We start from the raw sequence: 19,988 nt of genomic DNA on the forward strand, positions 1-19,988 counted from the left end.
GATTTTTGACCATCTCAGTTGTTATTTCTAATACTTGCATTTGTTTGTTGCCAATGCTTTTCTCAAAGTCATGTATCCACTTTGCTTCCTTGTTGTAGTCCTTTGCATTTTCCCACAATTCTTTCCAGAATTCAACTGTGGCCTGTTTTTCTGGTTTTTCACTTTTGGTGTCACCATTCACATTAAGACTTTGATAAAAACGCCGTTGGTCTGATCGAAATTGCTGATTTTGTTTATATTGGATGATTCTTCTTTCAACATCAATATTCAAAAGCATTATTTCTACTGTTTCTACCTTGCTCTTTAAACTCCAATTTTTAGTTCCATAAAGAGTTACAGGGAAAGCCGTTATCTACATGATACTCATCTTTGTACATATAAATGCCATATATATCTCAAGATATACTGCATCAAATATGTAAAATGTTGCGTTTCACAAATTTTCCAATTCTGCATAAAGTAGTCTGGTTTTTAAATTATTATTTGTTATACTTTTTAAGAATGTTCTTTTATATCTCTTCCTACAAGTTATATCCATTCCTAAAAGTTAGGTATATCTATATTGATAAAGCTATTTCTAAAAATCTCAATAAAGAGTAGGTGAAAAGATTAACATTAAAAAATCGAGGTTATAAGAGATAGAGATCTGCTGGATTTTTCTTTGGAGGGATAGCTAACACACTGGGTTTTCCTGTCTTCACAGCCCCAACAGAACCTTTGCTGTGCAAATTTGCTGATGGAGGACAAAAGAAACGACAAAATCAAAACAAATATACTCAGAATGGGAGACCCTGGCCAAGAGAAGGAGAGGTAAGTCAAAATAGTTTTTTGAAGAAATTTGATAAACTTGAAGAAAATGAGTTTTCAGCATTATTAAGTCAAAATTAGAAAAATGAAGCAAAATTCAAATGAGTTTAATTCCATTTACCTTTGATTCAGACTAGAAGTATGCATTAATTATCATAAGACTTGAGATTGCAACCCAATACTCAATGAATTCATAAAAACTAATATTTTGCAGTGCTGATAAAATAAGGTATTTTATACATCACTATTGTAAATTGTAGTTTTGATTTCGTTTAGATTGGAACTAACTTAACTTTCATTTTAATGGGAACTAATATAGTGTGAATCTATCAGCCCAGTTCTTGCTATTAAATAATATCCAGACATAACAGAAAAACATAAATACCATAATTTGATCTTGACAGAGAAATTAAGGTGGATTGGATTGGATTGTTCTATTGTTGTAGGAGAACTTTGTTGCTTTCTGCAAAAGCATATGTAGCCAGTTTGTTTTAACTGATTTGGTTATCATGTGAAAGTATATCAGGAGGACCTTGGTCTAATTATGAGTAATTAGTTACATCATGTGAGACCATTATAATCTAAGATGAAATTTAGGCTAGATAAGAGTGGGGGAAATCATATCCTACCAGGAAACTAGATTGTTAGATAATATTACTCATATTATCTACCAGCTATGAACAAGGTCTTTTTGAAGAGTAAGCTCTTTTTAAAGAGTTTGAAAATGGAGTTCCTCTTTCTAACTTATCATTGAAATAGAATGAAATGTTTTGTTTTCAAATAGTTTGAATCTAAGATGTATCCAAAGAGTGATACACAATATATATTTTAGGTAAGAAAAACCAAAAGTACACATATAAACTGGGTGAAACCAGGGTTAATAGCAGTGTCTGTGAGAGAGATCTTGGATCTTAGTGAACAACCAGCTAAATATGAGTCAGCAGTGTGCAGCAGCAGCCAAAAAAGCCAATGCAATCCTAAATTGCATTAACAGAGGCATACAATCAAGATCAAGTGAGGTACTAATACCACTATATAAAGCCCTAGTAAGACCACAACTAGAGTACTGCATTCAGTTTTGGTCACCACACTATAAAACAGATGTTGATACTCTAGAAAAAGTGCATGAAGAGCAACCAGGATGATTAGGGGACTGGAGACTAAATGATTACAGGAACTGGGCATGACTAGTCTAGTGAAGAGAAGGACCAGGGGAGACATGATAGCAGTCTTCCAATATTTGAGGGGCTGCCACAGAGAGGAAGGAATCAACCTATTTTCCAAGGCACCTGAAGGCCAGACAAGGAATAATGAATGGAAATTGATCAACGAGAGATTCTGCCTAGAAATAAGGAAAAATTTTCTGATAGCAGGAACAGTCAACTAGTGAAACAGCTTGCCTACAGAAATTGTGAGAGCTTCATCACTTGAGACTTTCAAGAAGAGATTAGACTGCCATTTGTCAGAAATGGTGTAGGGTCTCCTGCTTGAGTGGGCGGGTTGGACTAGATGACCAATAAGGTCCCTTCCAACTCTGTTACTCTGTTAAATCTGTTAAATATTTCTAAGCCATCTTACAAATATTAGTTCCTTAGTTTTTTTAAAAAATATCCATTCTATTTTGTACTCTGTATTGATGTGACTTTACAACTTTTTGTTTTCATGTGAGGAGTCACTACTAAAGCAGAAACTTATGATATAAAATGGGTGTTCTTATATTACTCTTACTATTACTCTGTCACACCACTCCCTCAGCTTCCTGACTGATACTTTTATGGCAATTAAGATGACATGTTTTGCTGGGCCTAACACTTTTGTCAAAAGCCTGAATTATGATATAAAAGAAGAATTGAAAAGTTATGTGGAGTTATTTAATACTGTGCAAAGATATGTGACGTTTCACAAGAGGATGAGGACATTTTGGGTTTTTCTTCAGCTGAAATTGCAGGAGAGCTGGAAGCTGTTTTTAATCCACAAATCCTTGTAGGCTCTCAGATATTCTACACTAACCAGATTAAAGATGGGCTATAAGAAATAGTTTGGTTGCTACTGGTGTATTGCACCCCCTTGTAGCACCTGAATCACTAGATTCTGTTATCAAGCTTGCTATAAAGTCTTCAAGGCTCTTAGGGATTTCAATTAGTCCAGGACAACTCATGAGTTAAACCTGTTCTAAGTCTTGGATGCATATTGATAGCTTCACATTAAATCTATTTTTGTCTGAGAGTCATTTGAAACAATTAGTAGTGGAAAATATAACATCAGTCCAGATCACTCTCTGGTTGCCTTCTTCCTCATTTAAAGTACCTTTCCCAGGAGAAACCAGAGTTTATTTCATTGATTCATCCCAGGTACTTGATAGATAGACCCTAAAAAATGGGGTTCCACAGGGAATCTTGAGAATCTGAAGCCTGGAATGAGTGGGTAGTTAGGGCCTTGGTGTGCATAATCTCTCAGCAATGTTTAATTTTGCCTAATTAGGGTAAGGTGACCAGATTTTCAGATTGGTAAAGAGGGACACCATTGACCGGGGGCGGGGGGGCTTGATTAAAAATTTTATATTTTGTCAAAAGGTCACACAAGGCGATTACATGATCCCAGGACACTGAAAGCATCATAAATATGAATCTGTTCCCAAACATCAAAATTTTGATCACGTGACCATGAGGATGCTTCAACGGTAGCTAAGTGTGAAAAATGGTCGCTAAGTGTGAAAAATGGTCATCAGTCACTTTTTCTTAATGCCATTGTAACTTTGGACACTAAATGAACTGTTTGAAAGCTAAAGCTAGCTTGCATTATGCTAGCTTACATTTTCAAGAGAGAGAAGCTAAACTCCTTATTAGAATTGAAATAGAAATGAGTAGAGTAGAGTAGAGTAGAGTAGAGTAGAGTAGAGTAGAGTAGAGTAGAGTAGAGTAGAGTAGAGTAGAGTAGAGTAGAATAGCCAAGTGTGATTGGACACACAAGGAATTTGTCTTCGGTGTACATAAAAAAAAATAGAATACATTCATCAAGAATCATAAGCTACAACACTTAGTGATAGTCTCTCTCTCTCTCTCTCACACACACACACACAAACACACACACACACACAGTCCTCCTCTGGATTCAATGGGAGTTTTAAAAAATCCCCCCTCCTGTGCACACACTCCCTCTTTCTCTCTCTCTCTCTCTCTCTCTCTCTCTCTCTCTCTCTCTCTCTCCCCTCCTCTGGATTCAGTAGGGTTTGGAAATCCCCCCCTCCTCACACACTCCCTCTCTCTCTCTCTCTCTCTCTTCCCTCCTCTAGATTCAATGGGGTTTAGGAAATCCCCCCTCCTCACACACTGCCTCTCTCTCTCTCTCTCTCTCTCTCTCTCTCCCTCCCCTCCTCTGGATTCAATGGGGTTTAGGAAATCCCCCCTCCTCACACACTCCCTCTTTCTCTCTCTCTCTCTCTCTTCCCTCCTCTGGATTCAATGAGGTGTAGGAAATCCCCCCTCCTCACACACTCCCTCTCTCTCTCTCTCTCTTTCTCTCTCTCTCTTCCCTCCTCTAGATTCAATGGGGTTTAGGAAATCCCCCCTCCTCACACACTCCCTCTTTCTTTCTCTCTCTTTCTCTCTCTCTCTTCCCTCCTCTAGATTCCATGGGGTTTAGGAAATCCCCCCTCCTCACACACTCCCTCTTTCTCTCTCTCTCTTTCTCTCTCTCTCTCTCTCTCTCTCCCCCCTCCTCTGGATTCAATGGGGTTTAGGAAATCACCCCTCCTCACACACTCCCACTTTCTCTCTCTCTCTCTCTCTCTCCCCTCCTCTGGATTCAATGGGGTTTAGGAAATCCCCCCTCCTCACACACTCCCTCTTTCTCTCTCTCTCTCTCTTCCCTCCTCTGGATTCAATGGGGTTTAGAAAATCCCCCCACCTCACACACTCCCTCTTTCTCTCTCTCCCCTCCTCTGGATTCAATGGGGTTTAGGAAATCCCCCTCCTCTCACACTCCCTCTTTCTCTCTCTCTCTCTTCCCTCCTCTGGATTCAATGGGGTTTAGGAAATCTCCCCTCCTCACACACTCCTTCAGCCTCTTTCTCCCCTCTTTCTGGATTCGCTCCGAAGTTTTTAAAATTACCTCTTCTGTAGAGACCAGGTTATCAGCCACGTGAGACACACACTGTATTTCTATGGCACAGTAACCCCCTCCTCAAGCAACAACACGCAATGCCAATTTAGAAGCCCCGAGCAGCCGCGGAGAAGCAGCAGTCCGGGGCGGGGGAGGGGCTGAGCTTGGACAGCCTTGGAGGCAGCTGCCAGCTCCGAGAGAGAGAGAAAGAGAGAGGGGGGAGGGAGGGGCTGCTCAAAGCAACAGAAAAAGAAAAAATCCATGAGGGAATTCTGCGGTCTCCACATGGAGTAAGTCTTCTCCCTCAGCCATTGGCAACAGCTCCCAGGGACGCCCGGGCGGGAATGCGCTTGTCTCGAAGAAGAATATACGCTCCCAGTTGCTAGGAGAGCCTCGGCGGCTGGAGGTTTTTTCGTAACTTTAAAAAAAATCAGGACTTTTTTTTAAAAAACCGGGACGCGGGAAAAATTGTGAAAAAGTGTGACTCTCCTGCCAAAAGCGGGATATCTGGTCACCTTAAATTAGGGGGCACTTATTTAAGGAGTAATTTCAGAATGTTAAGAAACAAACATGGATATTTGATCCAGGATCTACTATTTTTAACTTTGGGGATAATTTGGAATAGATAAGGTGCTGTGGTAAACTTTCTACTGGTGGATTACAATAACAGTTTATGAAAGTTTAATTTTGTCTTATTTTAGTATTATTTATTCTTCCTGTTAATGATTTTGTTACTAATATAATATATAGAAAACAGGTCAATAACTTGCAAATAGATTTATTAGTTTAAAAATTGTGGGTGGGGTGTTTCATGGGGGTGGGAACCAATGTCATAGTAATGTATTAATCAGTATTCAGTTAGGGGGAGTAATATGTGTATTATGTGTTGGGGGATTTTTGATACACCTTTTTTCTTTTCAATGACTTGTTTTTTTTGTTGTTTTTTTTTGCCCTTTTTGTGGATTTTTTGGAGTTTTGTATTTTAACCTGAATAAAATTAAGAAAAAAATAAGACCAGCAAAGTACAATTTGTGTCATGACTCATATTACTAGCAGAATATGGGTTAGCATAGTTTGCTGATGACTCACCAATAGGTATATAGCATCTTTACTCAATAGCAGAGAAAGTCCCCTAGTAGGTATTAAATTCTAAAATTTTCAAATGGAAGCAAAATTGTTATTCAGGTTTTTTTAATTTGGATTTGTGTGCATATTCAGAGATGACCTACTTACAAGCATATAATAAAAAACTTTGCCCCTTGGCATGGTTCATTAGAAAAACAACATTTCTTATATATACAGCTGTATATATTTTGAAATATTTCCTAACTATTGTTTTAATTTTTTTCTTAAAAAGTAGATCTTTTAATTCCACAATATTTTTTCAGTCAGAAATGTCAATAATTATCAATGAAAGATTCATTGCCAATGGAGCCAAATTAATTTTCCCATCAAGTAAAGCTTATTTTATTCAAGATTATTTAAACAATTCTCTTTTGCGTGGTTGACTACTTTTTTCTTCAAAGTGCATTGCTTTGGAGGTGCTTTTTGTTTGTTTAATTTTTTTCTTGCCACATTACTTTTCATATTTTAAAGTCATGTTCATACCTTTATAGCCTCTTTCCTCTGTAGCAATCTATCACTTGTTTTATTTTGAAATTCTGATTCTTATTTACTACTTAGTTCAATGGTGGGTTGCAGGCGGTATGCCCCGGTACAGGTGTACTGGAGCCTGCCCAGAGCACGGGGTACCGTTCTGGTCTGGTGCTCTAGAGGGCCCATCGGCCCGAGCTCCTTACCGTGTTTTAAAGCTTTCGACATTTACGTGCACGGGCATGTTGCGTACAGTGCCTGCCTGATGCTCCACCAATCAGCTGAAGTGTCACAGAGTTTTGTGGAGGCATCGTTTGCAGCTACAACGCGTGTACACATGCACTGCACACATCCATGTGGGTGACGCTGGGATGGTTGGAACGGGATCTGGAAATATCACTGACCTAGTTACTATACGATTTGTGGTTGGTCTTCAATTTCATACTCCATCTAATTTATTAATTTTTGGCAACAGTCCACTATTCATTGCTCATGTGATCCATTTGATACTCTATTTGTTTTGATATTCTTCCTCCTTTAGCAAGGCAATTTATTTTGATAATTTCAAATATTTGAGGTGAAAAATGGGATGGCAGGTTGGGGAATAATAGTTTCATTGATTTCTGGTATGCTATATAAATTGTGGCTTACACTTCATGGTAATATTTCTCTTAAATGATGGTAGAGCTGCTTTCAATTTCAAAATTGGGCACACAATCATATTCAGTTTCTTTTTTTATTTTTAATTCAAAACAAACACAACATCCTTCTTTACATGCTGTAGAAAGTGTATCAGTTGGTTACAAAAAGACTTTCGTGCATCTCTTCCACAGTCAACAAACATAATTCATATTAACTCAAGTATTTTAACTCAAATATTTATACATGTCACCATCATCATATCTCCATTTTCATTTGACTATAATTGTTTAAGCGTCCTTCATTGTAAAATATACCAAAATTTAATACATAACCACATACTGGCCTTTCAATTACTATTTCTAAAATCCTCTACTAACACTAAATCCTTATCTCCTATTCTAGTTAAACATCCATAATATTTAATAACAAAGTTTTCTAATCCTCCTTTCCAAATCACTGTTTAAATTTTACATCCAGTTTCCTTATGTTATACCCATATCTATATATATTTCGTTATTCTTATCCCTCCTTTATTTGATTATATCCTGTATCATAACATTTTCCCCTTAATAATAAAAACTTTAACTGTATCTAACTTGGTTCTTTTTTTAATTAACCTTTATGTATAATCCAAAGGGATTTCTAATCTTCCTTACATGGGTACCATTCAATATTCATATCCAATTATACTCATCATAACACTACACATTGTATACATTAGTAACATTATCAATTATTTATTTAAACTATATCTATTGTCAATAGGTTTCACTAAGTTTAACTAGTTTTAAATTATAGTCTTCCATCTATCAACCTGTATCTTTTCAATAGCAAAACAGTCTCATATCTTCTGCCATTTACGGTGCCAGTCCTCTAATCATCTCCTTGATCAACTTTGTATGGACTCCTCTTAGCAACTCCTTGCTTATAAGATCTCTCATGTAATCTTGATGCCCTTCTTCTGTTTCCTTAGTCAGCTTTTCTTTGATTGTCAGTAGTGTTATCAATGCTATTGCTAATACAATTTTTCTCTTTAAATCCATAGATTCTTTATTTTTTTCTTTTTCTGTATCTTGGCCTCTGGCATAAATTTCCCCTCCATTTAATTCCTCTTTCAGTATTCCACTCTTTCCATTTTCAGAGACAAACCAATCGCCATAAATATCAGCAAATTTAATCTCTTTATATTCATTTTCCACTTTGATTTTTTGAGTTTTAACCACCACATTTTGCATTTGATAAACATCCTCAACTTCTTCATCATATTTTACTGTTATATGCTCTAAGTCTTCCAGCTTCTTCTCTATCCTCTCATATGTATTTGATAATTTCTGTATATCTGAAAATATCTTTTGCAAGCTTAAGATTTCGGTTTGCTTTTCAACTTGTGCCATTCTTTCCAGCTAACAAACACAGCTGCTCTAATTTGGAAGGTTAATAAAATTAAACATAGATTCACAGAAACATTTTGTATTCACTTTTCTCTGGTTAAAGATATGCTTCAAAGGGACATCTGTATGCTTCCCTTCTTATCACTCTCCATAACCAAGCAGTAAGACCTTGTAGTGCCAAGCCAAAACAATCAGCGAAGAAAAAATGTGTTCCATTTCCAATACACAAACTCCAATACACAAATCTTCCAGCCTCCGAGTAGCAGTGTTATTGTTGCAAATTTCCTTATTTCTTTTGTATCTTTTTTGTATTTCAAGTTAGAAAAAAGAGTCCACTTTTTAAATGGGTTAGAAAAACACCCACAGTAATGAAAGAGGAAAATTTTAGACCATAGATTACAGAGAAGAAGAAAAGAAAAAATAGAAGAAGAAAATTTAACCCGTTTGTTTTAAAAGGCTTGCATAAATTCCATCCATGAATATAGCATATAAAAAGTAAAATAACCAGTGTGCAAAACCATTCCAATTTTAATTCCCCCGCTTGATTCTTCTGTTCTCCAATTTAAATTAATTTTAAGTTTTTTATAGGCAGTCTCTTTTTAAAACAGTAAAAGTTCCTCACCAGCTGGAAACACTTTCTCTTTCCATATCCTTCCATTTTGGAGCTGCCCCGACTTCATCAGCCTTGGCTGGATTTTTTGTTGCCGGCTTGAAGAACTTCTCTTGCATCGATCAGGGACTTTGCGATGTCCTTGAGGTCAGCAAGACATATTCTTCCTGTTCACCGTCTCTTCGGGATGGTTTAGGTCCAATTGGACCACCCAGCCATAAAAGTAGCGGCTGCAGTCTCGGAGCATCGAGACTGCATGTCCGTATCGTCATGACGTCCCCCATATTCAGTTTCTTAAAGAATAAATATCAACAAAGTACTTACACAAGCTCAGGTTAAAATACTCTTCTCTATTATCAAATGATGATAAAATGGCTTATTAATCTTTCATTTGTCCTGAAATAGTATGATTTTTTTTAACCCAAAAACAGTAATCTTCTTATTTCTTTCTTCTGTACAGGCTGGCATGGCCTTGACATATGATCCCACAGCTACTATACAGAATGGGTGAGTAACATACACTTTACTGTTTTTAACAATACTGTGATATTTCCTAAAGCAGTTTTAAATTGTGAGCACAATTTCAAAGCAAACCAACCACACTGGTATTATTTGAGACAACTTAAATATGTATTAAGAAGGAAAAATCATTTCCCCATTTATTTCTAGACTATTATTTATGAATTGGGAATGATTGCATTTAATTAAAAAAAATTTACTTCAATGTTTATATTATCTAAAGCTAACTTATTGACACTGGTCAAGTTGTTAATGGAGCCAGGCTATGAGTAGGAGGTAGGCATGTTTCAAAGAATCTTGAATACCCAGGCAAGCATTACTATTCATTTATCTATTCACGTGTGGATGGCATTTGTATCTTACAGTGGAATACTCATTTTATTTCTACAAGAAGCTCTCTTATAGGAAAACAGAACTGAGAAGAGATTGAATGGGCCAATGTAACTTGTGAAATCCATAGTTGGGTTTTAAATATGAATCTCCCCGTTCCAAGATCAATAACTCAAATATTAGACTAGCTTTTCTCTTCAGGGAATAGTTATTAGATCCGGAAGAGCAACTGGTGATGGCTCCGCATGCCAGGAGAAATGGCTCTGCATGCCACTTCTGGCACGCGTGCCATAGGTTCGCCATCATGGTTCTAATGCATCTTTTTTAATCTCCTTTTAGCATACATACTTTAAAGTACTTTCAAACCAATAAAATTCACTTTCAGACCAATACAATTTACCTCCAGACTAATAAAATTACAACCAATTAACTCATTAAATTTAAATTACTCCTTCCAAGTTGCCCTCATAGACTAATTTTTTTCTTTTTCTATACATTCTTTTTAAAGCTCTAGATTTTTCTTCAAGCTAATGCATCTTTTTCTTTAACTTTCTTTCAACATGGATATTTTTAAATACACTTTCAATAATATTTTACAAATTTTATGAATTACTTAAGTGTTATATATAAAGGAAAAAATACATTTTCAAATTTTAGATTAAGACTGTCTTTTAATTATAAGCATCAAACCAATGAAAATTCATCCTAATTCCAATTGGCTCATTAAGTTCTTCCAGCTTTTCTTCATGAAATAAAATCTTTTTCTTCTCTGGAATATTTGTCAAGTAGTTATAAATTTCTATTTTTCTCAAGGATTTTTCAACCTTGTTAATTACCATGATGAAATAGTCACCTGTCAGAGTTTGCAGCAGCAATAACTTCCAGAAAGCACACACAAGTAACTGATTCAGCAGGATTCATTAACTTCTAAAAAAAAATTACAGCAAGGTTCAATAAATAAGCTTTAACTTAAAATAAATATAACAAGAAGGGGGGGGGGGAATGCAAAATTCTAAAATGGCCTGTCAGTATAAGTAAAATTAGGACTGCATGTTGCCCAAATACAAAAGGGTTTCTCTATCAGCAGGGATTGAGAGGCTGAAGACCTCTTGTCTTTGTGGCCATGCAATTCTAAAATTGATAGGCTCCTCCTGGGTAGGGGAATCAACTTAAGGCAAAACAAGCATTGTCTACCATGGTTTATTGATTGCCAAGTTTTCCTTGTGTTTTCCCATACCTTTCTGGGCTATTAAAATCACATTGGCAAGGTCTGTACCAAACACCTGACTGCAAACTAAACAACCAGATTTTAGCCTAGCCTGTTGTACAATCTCAGGGCACATTCCAGAATAAGAGGATGTAATAACAGGAGAGAACTGCAAAATTGCTGTTATTTAGCAGCAATAACTATGTTCTTTGACATATTTGCTAGCAGCCTGCAGGCTGTAAACTTCTCTTTCCCCCTTGGGAAAAGAATTCAGAAGTGCTAGATTTATTTTACCTGCTAATTACAGTGTACTTTGTGGGTTTTTAAAGAAACTGTGAGAAAAAGATGTGAAAATTAAAGAATGTACGGATTGAGTTGTGAGACAGGAAAGGGAATTACATGGACTTGTGCACTTCCAGTTGCTGACAGATGCATCACTAATGTTCTGACCTAACACCTGCATGCTCTCAGGTCCCAGTTTATCTTCATTCTTCATAGGCCACTATTGTGGATTAATAAAGTTCTTCTGGATTCTGATTTTATGGTGAGTATCCTGAGCTACAGAGGCCATTGTTCTTCTTCTTAAATACATAACAATAAAATAATTAGAACTAAAGTTTCAAAGGGAAGACAAATTAGAAAGAAATGAGATCTTTTGGGGTCTTCAATTCCCTCCCTGTTAAGAGTTCCTTAATAAGGTTTGCTCTTCCTTCCTAACATCAATAATCAATTTTCTGGTTTTTCTAGAAAATATGTGAAGAGTTGTAATTAGTGATTTAACTATGTTTTCTTTTTGACTGTGTTTAAATTTATATAATGTATGTTTAATTAAGGGGGCTTGGAGAGGTAGAAATGGCCAATATGGAGACTGTACCTTGCCCTCCAGAAGTGTCTCTCCTGCCAATTTCTAGAGAGGAGGAGGGTGTGGCAGGGGAGTTGCATGAGGGAAGACACAGTGAAACTGCTCCCTGTAAACGTCCTCTTCCATGCTTCCATATGCAGCAGTGTTGTCCTCCGTCCTCCGTCCCCAAACTTGGAATGTGGTGTGTATGTGTGTGCACATGGGCACACACTTCATTGCAAGCAGTTTGGAGAAAAGAGGTACTTGTGGGACACTGAATTGTCCCCATGTCGAGATAGCCAGTGTTAGTTGTTCCATACCGACCCAGCCATTCCAAATCAATCACACCCAGTAAGCAGCATTGAGATTGCCACACCCACTCAGTCATGCCCACCTACTCATGGAGACCCTGCTACTGACTTTTGAGGGCATAATACTGATGCAGTCATCAATGAAATTGAGTTTGACACCCCTGGTTTAGATAAACTACTGATTGTACAAAGCTATTGCGGCTGTACTTAGTTATGACTTTAAACAGACACATATTTATCTCATGGAGATGATATCTGGAATTCCTTTCCATTAATTAGGACTCCTGGGAATCTTTTTTCTGGGTGAGATTAACTGTTCCAAGAATGCTAGATGGGTTTCTTTGGAAAGATGCTTCTCAGCTGTTCCTACCCGATGATAGAATTAGTTGAAATGACAAAATTGACTTTTTTTGATCAGAGACAAAGCAACAAACACTTGATTATTATTATTATTTTGCTGACAATGAAAACAATATCATTTGTGGTTAGGAATATAATCTAACTGGTTGGGTTGGCAATATATAAATCATGTAACAATGCTATAACTGTTTCTTTAAACCATACTGTAAAATGTGATTGGTTGCTGTTTTCCTCAATCAGCCATAAGAGGGAGCCTGAACAACTGTTAGTTATCTCTCTGTTTGTTAGATGCTGGGCTGATCTTATCTGAGTGCCCTGAGCTATTGTAAGTTTTGCAACTGCCAGCAAACTTTGTGTACCGGACTGATTGTATGATTATGGACTATGTTAGTTGGATTATCCCTTAACTGAAAGACATTGATGACTGACTGTCTTATCTGGGTATGACTTAGACTGTTTGATGGACTCTGATACCTCTATTTCCATGAAAGTAAAAGCCTATTTAAACTGCAGTGTCTCTGTATGCTGGTTTGTGTGTTCTGCAACACAACTCTCACAATGCTTCGCTGAACGTACTCACTCTCCCAACAGGGAGTTATCTAACACTTGTGACTTAGGAATTTGTTGATTAAAAAGTTTTGAACAATGGGGAAGAAGAAAAATATGTAATTTTAAAGAATAAATTGGGAACATTTGTTTGCCAAGTTTCTATATAGGAAACTTGCTGATAACCCATCATTGCCCAGGTATTTATAGACATTGAAGCATTTGTTTGACAAGGAGCCATTGAGAGGGGCCTTTTATTTACTTTATGTTTATATTTGATATCTGAGAAAAACTTTTAAAATTATTAAAAAGAAATGGAATGAATATTAAGCACTGTGGACGATACAGTCTAAATCACCAAATAAAATATAGGCTATAATGAATCCATCCATAATAATAAAAAAAATCCTGATAATCTGCAAAATTAAAATATAAATGTGATACATAAAGAAATTAAAATTTTGGATGTACTATCCATTCTTATATTAGATTGTAGTCCACAATTGGTTTTCTGATTAAATTGAATTCTATGCTAGTATTGCTGTTAATAACACATATTCGTACAGCTTAATTAGCAATCTTTCACTGACAGTATCAATCTTTCTAGTAAAAAGCATATACCGTATATACTCGAGTATAGGCCGACCCGAATATAAGCCGAGGCACCTAATTTTACCACAAAAAACTGGAAAAGTTATTGACTCGAGTATAAGCCTAGGGTGGGAAATGCAGCAGCTACCGGTAAATTTCAAAAATAAAAATAGATACCAATAATGTTTTTGAATATTTATTTCAAAGAAAAACAGTAAACTAGCGGTGTATTCAATGAAATACTTCACTCACCTCATGATGCTGATGTCCCGCTGTGATGATGATGTCCCGTGCAGCCGCGGGAGCGATGTCCCGCCTCCTATGACACACGGCACAGTGATTCCTATCATTGGATCACTGTACCAGAGGAGGTGGGACATCGCTATGTGGCTGCTTGCCATAACAAGGAGGAGGTGGGACATCGTTGCAGAGCGGCAGGAGGGGGAGGAAGGGGAATCGTAAGACAGCCCTGCATTACATTAGAACGTGAGGAGGGGGGATGGTGCGGTGCGCGCTGCGCGGCAAACTGACACAGAGGGAGAGGAAACTCACAGGGGCACTGGGCCATTCACGAGTGTCACCCAGCGGCATGGCCCCGCCCCTTTTTCTCCTCCATTTCGGGCAAATTTTTCACTGACTCGAGTATAAGCCGAGGCGGCATTTTTCAGCCCAAAAAGTGGGCTGAAAAACTAGGCTTATACTCGAGTATATACAGTAATATTCTTGCAGCAGTTAACATGAAGGCAGTTAATATCAGTTAATATCTATATACTTTATAGGAATGTGGTCTATATGGTCTGATAAAGCTTTATAAAACTATAGTGAGCTGAAATCAGATTTAAGTTTTAAGATTATTTTAATTCTAGTAAACTTAATTCTCCAGAAATATTGAACTTTATAGCATTGCCACCAAATTGTGTGTGTGTCCAGCCTGATTATCTAGACAGTGTTTGAGAAAATGTATTGTTAATTTTAGCAATCGAAACTGTGGCAATGTACAGTTTCATATTGTTACAAATCTATAATTGCTTTCAAATCCTGTATAGTTGCAATTTTTGTCTTGCTTGGATTCTGAATCATACTTTAATAATTTTTAGATGAGACTTAGAAAATGTACTGAATGTTGCACTTGAACATGTTCAAATTCAATTAGTAATTTTCAGTATCTTCCTTTATTGCTGCAATTCTATACTATAGTTTACTTTAGTTTACTATACAACTTTTTGAAAATGCTAACAGCAAAATGGTTTCCTGAATGAGCTCTGATGTCTGAGTTCACAGGCCATCTTAAATCCCCAAAGTAACTGCAGAACTGAATACTTTATGGTCCAGTAAGCACTTCTAATAAAATGGAATCATTCTGATAGCAGAAGAGACTATCAGATATCCTGGCCTTAGGATGAGAGATAAATATGGGGCTGGTGCTCCACTGGTGGGGAAGATATGATAAACCTCCAAGTAATTCAATCTTGAAGTATACCATGTTTCTAATATAGCAAAACAAAACTTTTTCTTTTCTTTACTTTTCTATTCGTCTTTTCTTTTCTTTTTGCATAGTAATTAATGTTTTCAGAGTATAATTTTAATGAAACTACTGTGTATATAAATGGCAAGGGGAAGCCTAGGAATTTTCCTTCCATGCTTATGTCTTTGCAAATATCTTTTACATCCTATGCTCTTTTCCTCAGAACTAAGTGTTTAGAAGTGATGATATTAATTCCCTATCCCTACTGGCACTCACTTTTTGTCTGTGTTTACAAAACATACTTCATTTCAACCTGATGTATTATATCCCCTGTAACGAGGCATTCTGCCAAATCAGAAGATTGGGTAAAATAAGTAAAATGGGCATATAGAGATTAATAGATTTTAAATGCATCATTAGATACAATTGTGACCAATTACACTGAAAGTGATCCTCAAATCCTAAAGTTTAGTAATTCCTAATATACACAGATAGGTAAATGCACAGACAGATGGGGACTCCTGCAGATTCTTTGGTTTGCATCATTTAATCCCATAATACCTAGAACTCTAACATAATTGTATAAATTACGATGGGGTGGGTGGGTCCAAAACGTCTGCAAGCTCTGTCCAATTGTGTTGAGTTCAATCAAAATTTAACGTAAGATCTTAGCCATAACCTAACATCAGTATAAACAAATTTTAAGTTATGGTTTAAAATATGGATAGCTAAGTGAATATTTGTCCAGAGTTTGTTTCTGAAAAGACTGCTGTTTTGAAAAAATGGAAAATCATTTTGCAAGAGGAATCAGGTTTTTAGCCATATAGATATGAATGGCTGAAGCTTTGATTTGGAAAGTTTTGTGTTAAATGGAGTTGAAGAAAGTGAGAGGCAAGATAGTTAAAGAACAGAAGAAATGCACAACAGCAAGATATATGAACCAGAGGTGGGTTGCTCCCGGTTCGGCTGAACTGGTAGTGGAATTCAGTCCTGGGTCTCAGAATCAGCAGTAACCCAGGCCTGCAACACTCCGAACCGGTTCCCTTGCTGCCACTGGACTGCTGCCATTTTGGTTTTTAGTGACTGCACGCAGTTCACTGTAAATTGTTCTGTGTATGCGTAAAGAGCAATTTATATTGAACAGTGCATACACACACACAGTGAGTGAAGCGAGCAAGATGTGCGTTGTGGGCGGGTTGATAACTGGTAGTAAAACCAGCAGCAACCCACCCCCTGATATGAACAATGGTAAAAGCAATGATGGTTTACAAGAAAGAGGTGTATGTATGATTGATTGTGGCATACTGTACATTTGATTTAGTCAGTTTACTTCATCTTTTCTTCCCTCTTTTGACCATACTCATATACAGTAGTAATTAAAGAAAATCTATATCAGAAAAAATGCCTGTTTTATGTATCTTCAGTGACAACTAAGCTCAATCATAGATCTTTCTGCTCTGCTTTAGCTGCTGTTCAAAGAAATAATAAATTTCCAAAGACCTGGATACAAAGGAAATAGTCAGTCTGAATGCCAGCTGGGAAGCAATTAATGTTGCTGTTAATTTATCAATCTCTATGGCCTTTGCTATTAATTGGCTGTAAAAGATATCATGGTGCCAGTAAAGGGAGGGAAGTAATCTCACTGATAAATTCCATCTTCTATTGATAAATATTTACTGTACCTAATCAGCATTCCCATAGGAACCTCATTACAAGGAATAATTAAAAAATAGAATTGCGATAGTGAATATAATATGCTTAGTCAGACACTTAGGAAGCAGTGGGTCTTTGATATTTTCCACATTGCCTCCAGATCTTTCGAGGCGTCTGTGATAGTAAAATTGCATTTGAGGAGAACTTGGTTCCTGGTGACATATAGGGACATACAGTATTCATGCATAACCTTGGCATGATAAGAAAATGGTTGTAAATCAACTGTCTAATGTAGCCTATAGTCCTAGAATTCCCAGATGTGCTTTATCCACATCAAAGTATAATTGCTTAATTTTTCAGATCTGCAAAAGCTGGCTAGATGTCAAACCTCATTTAAGACAGAGGAGTTTTCATGACTTCTTGGGTAGAAAATTTTATGTCCTGGGAATAAAACATTTCACTTTATAAAATGTTTATTATCTACCTGCCTCATTCTCCCTTTACTTTTCCCTCTCCTCTCCTTCTCTATTTCTTCTGTCTAAATTAATCTGTCACCTAATCTGTCATCTTTTTCTTATTGCTATAACATGAGCATATTTTTGCCTTTGTTTTTTAAAAAAAGAACAGAATCTCATCCTAAGCCATTATTTTATTCAAATGGCGATTCCGTCTTTGAAATCTTGAAATCAGTTCAAGTGACAGGATAAGAAAGGGAAATCACTTGTTTTTGTTCCTCATTAAACTTAGTGAACACCAGTGATGGCTAACCTTTTTGTCCTCAATGCCAAAAGTGCATGCGTGCGTGCCCACACCCATAATGCAGTATGTATGCACCATCCCCTGCGCATACACTCATGACTACCAGTGTTCCCCCACTCCTCTGTGCATGCATGTGCAATCCTCCCCTGCAGTCCATTTTGAGTCTAGCAGGCTTTCCTGAAGCCTCTTGGCACCAAAAACAGGCTGGGGGGGGGGGAGCCATATTCTCTGTGGTCTGTTTTGGGCCTAGCAGGCCTCCCTGAAGCCTCCTGGGACCAAAAACAGAGCACAAGGGGGATGCCACATATTTGTACTTCCAGGTTGAAATGAGAGGTCCTTGGTGCTCTCTGATTTTGGTTGTTTTCTTGATTATATTTCATTACCCAAATTAGATGACATCATCTATGTATTGATAGATGGTAAATAAATTTCATAATAAACATAAATAAACATCATCAGTGCATTGACGATGTTTATTTATTTTTATTATGAAATTTATTTATCACCTATCTTGTATTCAGCTACTCTGTGCACTTTACAGCATAAAAATTTATGACCACTACATTTGCTTAATGACTGCTCCAAAAATCTTACAGGGAAGGGAAGTATTGCAATTTGTTATCCTAGGAAGTAAGAAGTATTTTGAAAAGACCTTTGAACTAGTCATTAAAAGAGCCAGGAGGAAGCGAGGATTCAGTAACAAGTTAATTGCTTGAAAATAACATTAAACATAAAGAAAAAACAATAAAGTTGATTTTAAGGCCCATTAAGAAAAACTCAAACAAGGATAGAATATGAAGCTTTTTTCAATTTCACCCTAAAAACCTTATAATAGGCACAATAAGAAGGAAAAGGCCTTAGTTTCCCTTCCCCTCCTCCCCCCTCCCTCCCTCTCTTTGTATGTGTTTCTGAGAGAATGTAATAAAGAAATTGTATATAGTAATTTATTCCTTTATATAATAATTAATCTCTTGTTGAATTTTATCAAAAATCTTTTACAGCAGTTTGAGAATATGAAAAAACAAACCAGAAATCTATCTTTACTTCACCTTTGTGGTGGATTACCGTATTTTTTCTTCCATAAGATGCACTTTTTTTGTCTCCCACATGTGGGTGGAAATGTATGTGAGTCTTATGGAGCGAATATTGCCAAAGCCCTGCCCACCTGCTAGCCCCTACTCTTCAGCCAATTTTGTTCTTTGCACGTCTCATTTTCGGCCGCTATGTGTTCGTTTTTGGCCTCTGCGTGCCTCGTATATAATAGATATGTATTTTAATTTATTTATGAAATTTATTTGCCAGCCATTTCATAGTTCAGGGATTGCTGAGATGCTTATATAATAACAATATATAACAGCAATTATAAATATAAAAGTGAATTAAAATTACAAAAGTTAAAAAAAGTTTTAAAAAACTGAGAAATGGAAGGGAGATGTATCAACAACCTCCAACCACCAGCTTCTTTCTGGACCTCATGCCAGCCAGCCTAGCCAGGTTTTAAGGACTTTCCTAAAGGCATAAAGAGATCTTACCTCTGTGGCAAGATGTTCCAGAGAATAGAAAAGTCTATTCTAGATTGCACTAGATCTATATAATTAGTTCATTTTAGTTTATTCCTCATCTTAAAAATTGATCTTTCATCAACATTATTGCAAAACAGCATTATTGCAAAACAGAACCATTTTAGAATGCAAATTTTTGAATAAAATGCATTTTTTAATACACTGAAAAATATTCACTGCTGCAATATTTTTTTAAAAAATGCCTCCACTGTATTTTGGAAACTAAAAGTGAATTTGGCTTAGTTTCATTTTGAATTTGTTAATCCATGGTTTTAATTATCCTTAAACTGGTTAATATTATTTATTTATTATAATGTGTTCAATAATTAATGGTTTTTATTTTAGGAAATTTGAATCCGTTGCATTAATCATGAATAGAGTTTGTCAGAATTGCATAGGACCGTGATGACAAACCTATGGCATGTGTGTGAAAAATGGGCCCATGGGCCTACCGGAAGTTTGTTTCTGAACTTCTGTTGGGGCCTGTCCTCATCCACAGGCCCCAGAGGCTTTGCTGAAGCCTGGGGAGGGCGAAAAATTGTCCAACAGACCTACCGGAAGTTCAGAGGCTTCAGGGAAGCCTTTTAGCATGCACAGGGGGAGCACAGGGAGGATTGTGTGGACATGCCTGGGGAGAGGGCATTGCATTATGGGTGTGGGCATGCACATGCGTATTGGTTCCTGAGCAGAAAAACATTCG

The 19,988-nt window shown here is 36.8% G+C and overlaps 1 protein-coding gene across 7 annotated transcripts in view; it reads left to right on the forward strand.

Moving 5' to 3' along the window:
* The window catches only part of RBMS3 (RNA binding motif single stranded interacting protein 3), a 538,131-nt gene that overhangs the window by 416,467 nt on the left and 101,676 nt on the right, over window positions 1–19,988 (forward strand). For all 7 annotated transcript variants that reach the window (XR_004256904.1, XR_004256905.1, XM_032235699.1 and 4 more), the window contains exons 7-8: window positions 704–810; window positions 9,605–9,651. Coding sequence is in view for 5 of the 7 variants with exons in the window: in XM_032235699.1 (XP_032091590.1) it covers window positions 704–810; window positions 9,605–9,651 (154 nt within the window). In the remaining 2 variants the exon portion in view is untranslated. The remainder of the gene's footprint in view (window positions 1–703; window positions 811–9,604; window positions 9,652–19,988) is intronic.

This window comes from Thamnophis elegans, chromosome Z (assembly GCF_009769535.1).
Source record: "Thamnophis elegans isolate rThaEle1 chromosome Z, rThaEle1.pri, whole genome shotgun sequence".
NCBI classification, from domain to species: domain Eukaryota; kingdom Metazoa; phylum Chordata; class Lepidosauria; order Squamata; family Colubridae; genus Thamnophis; species Thamnophis elegans.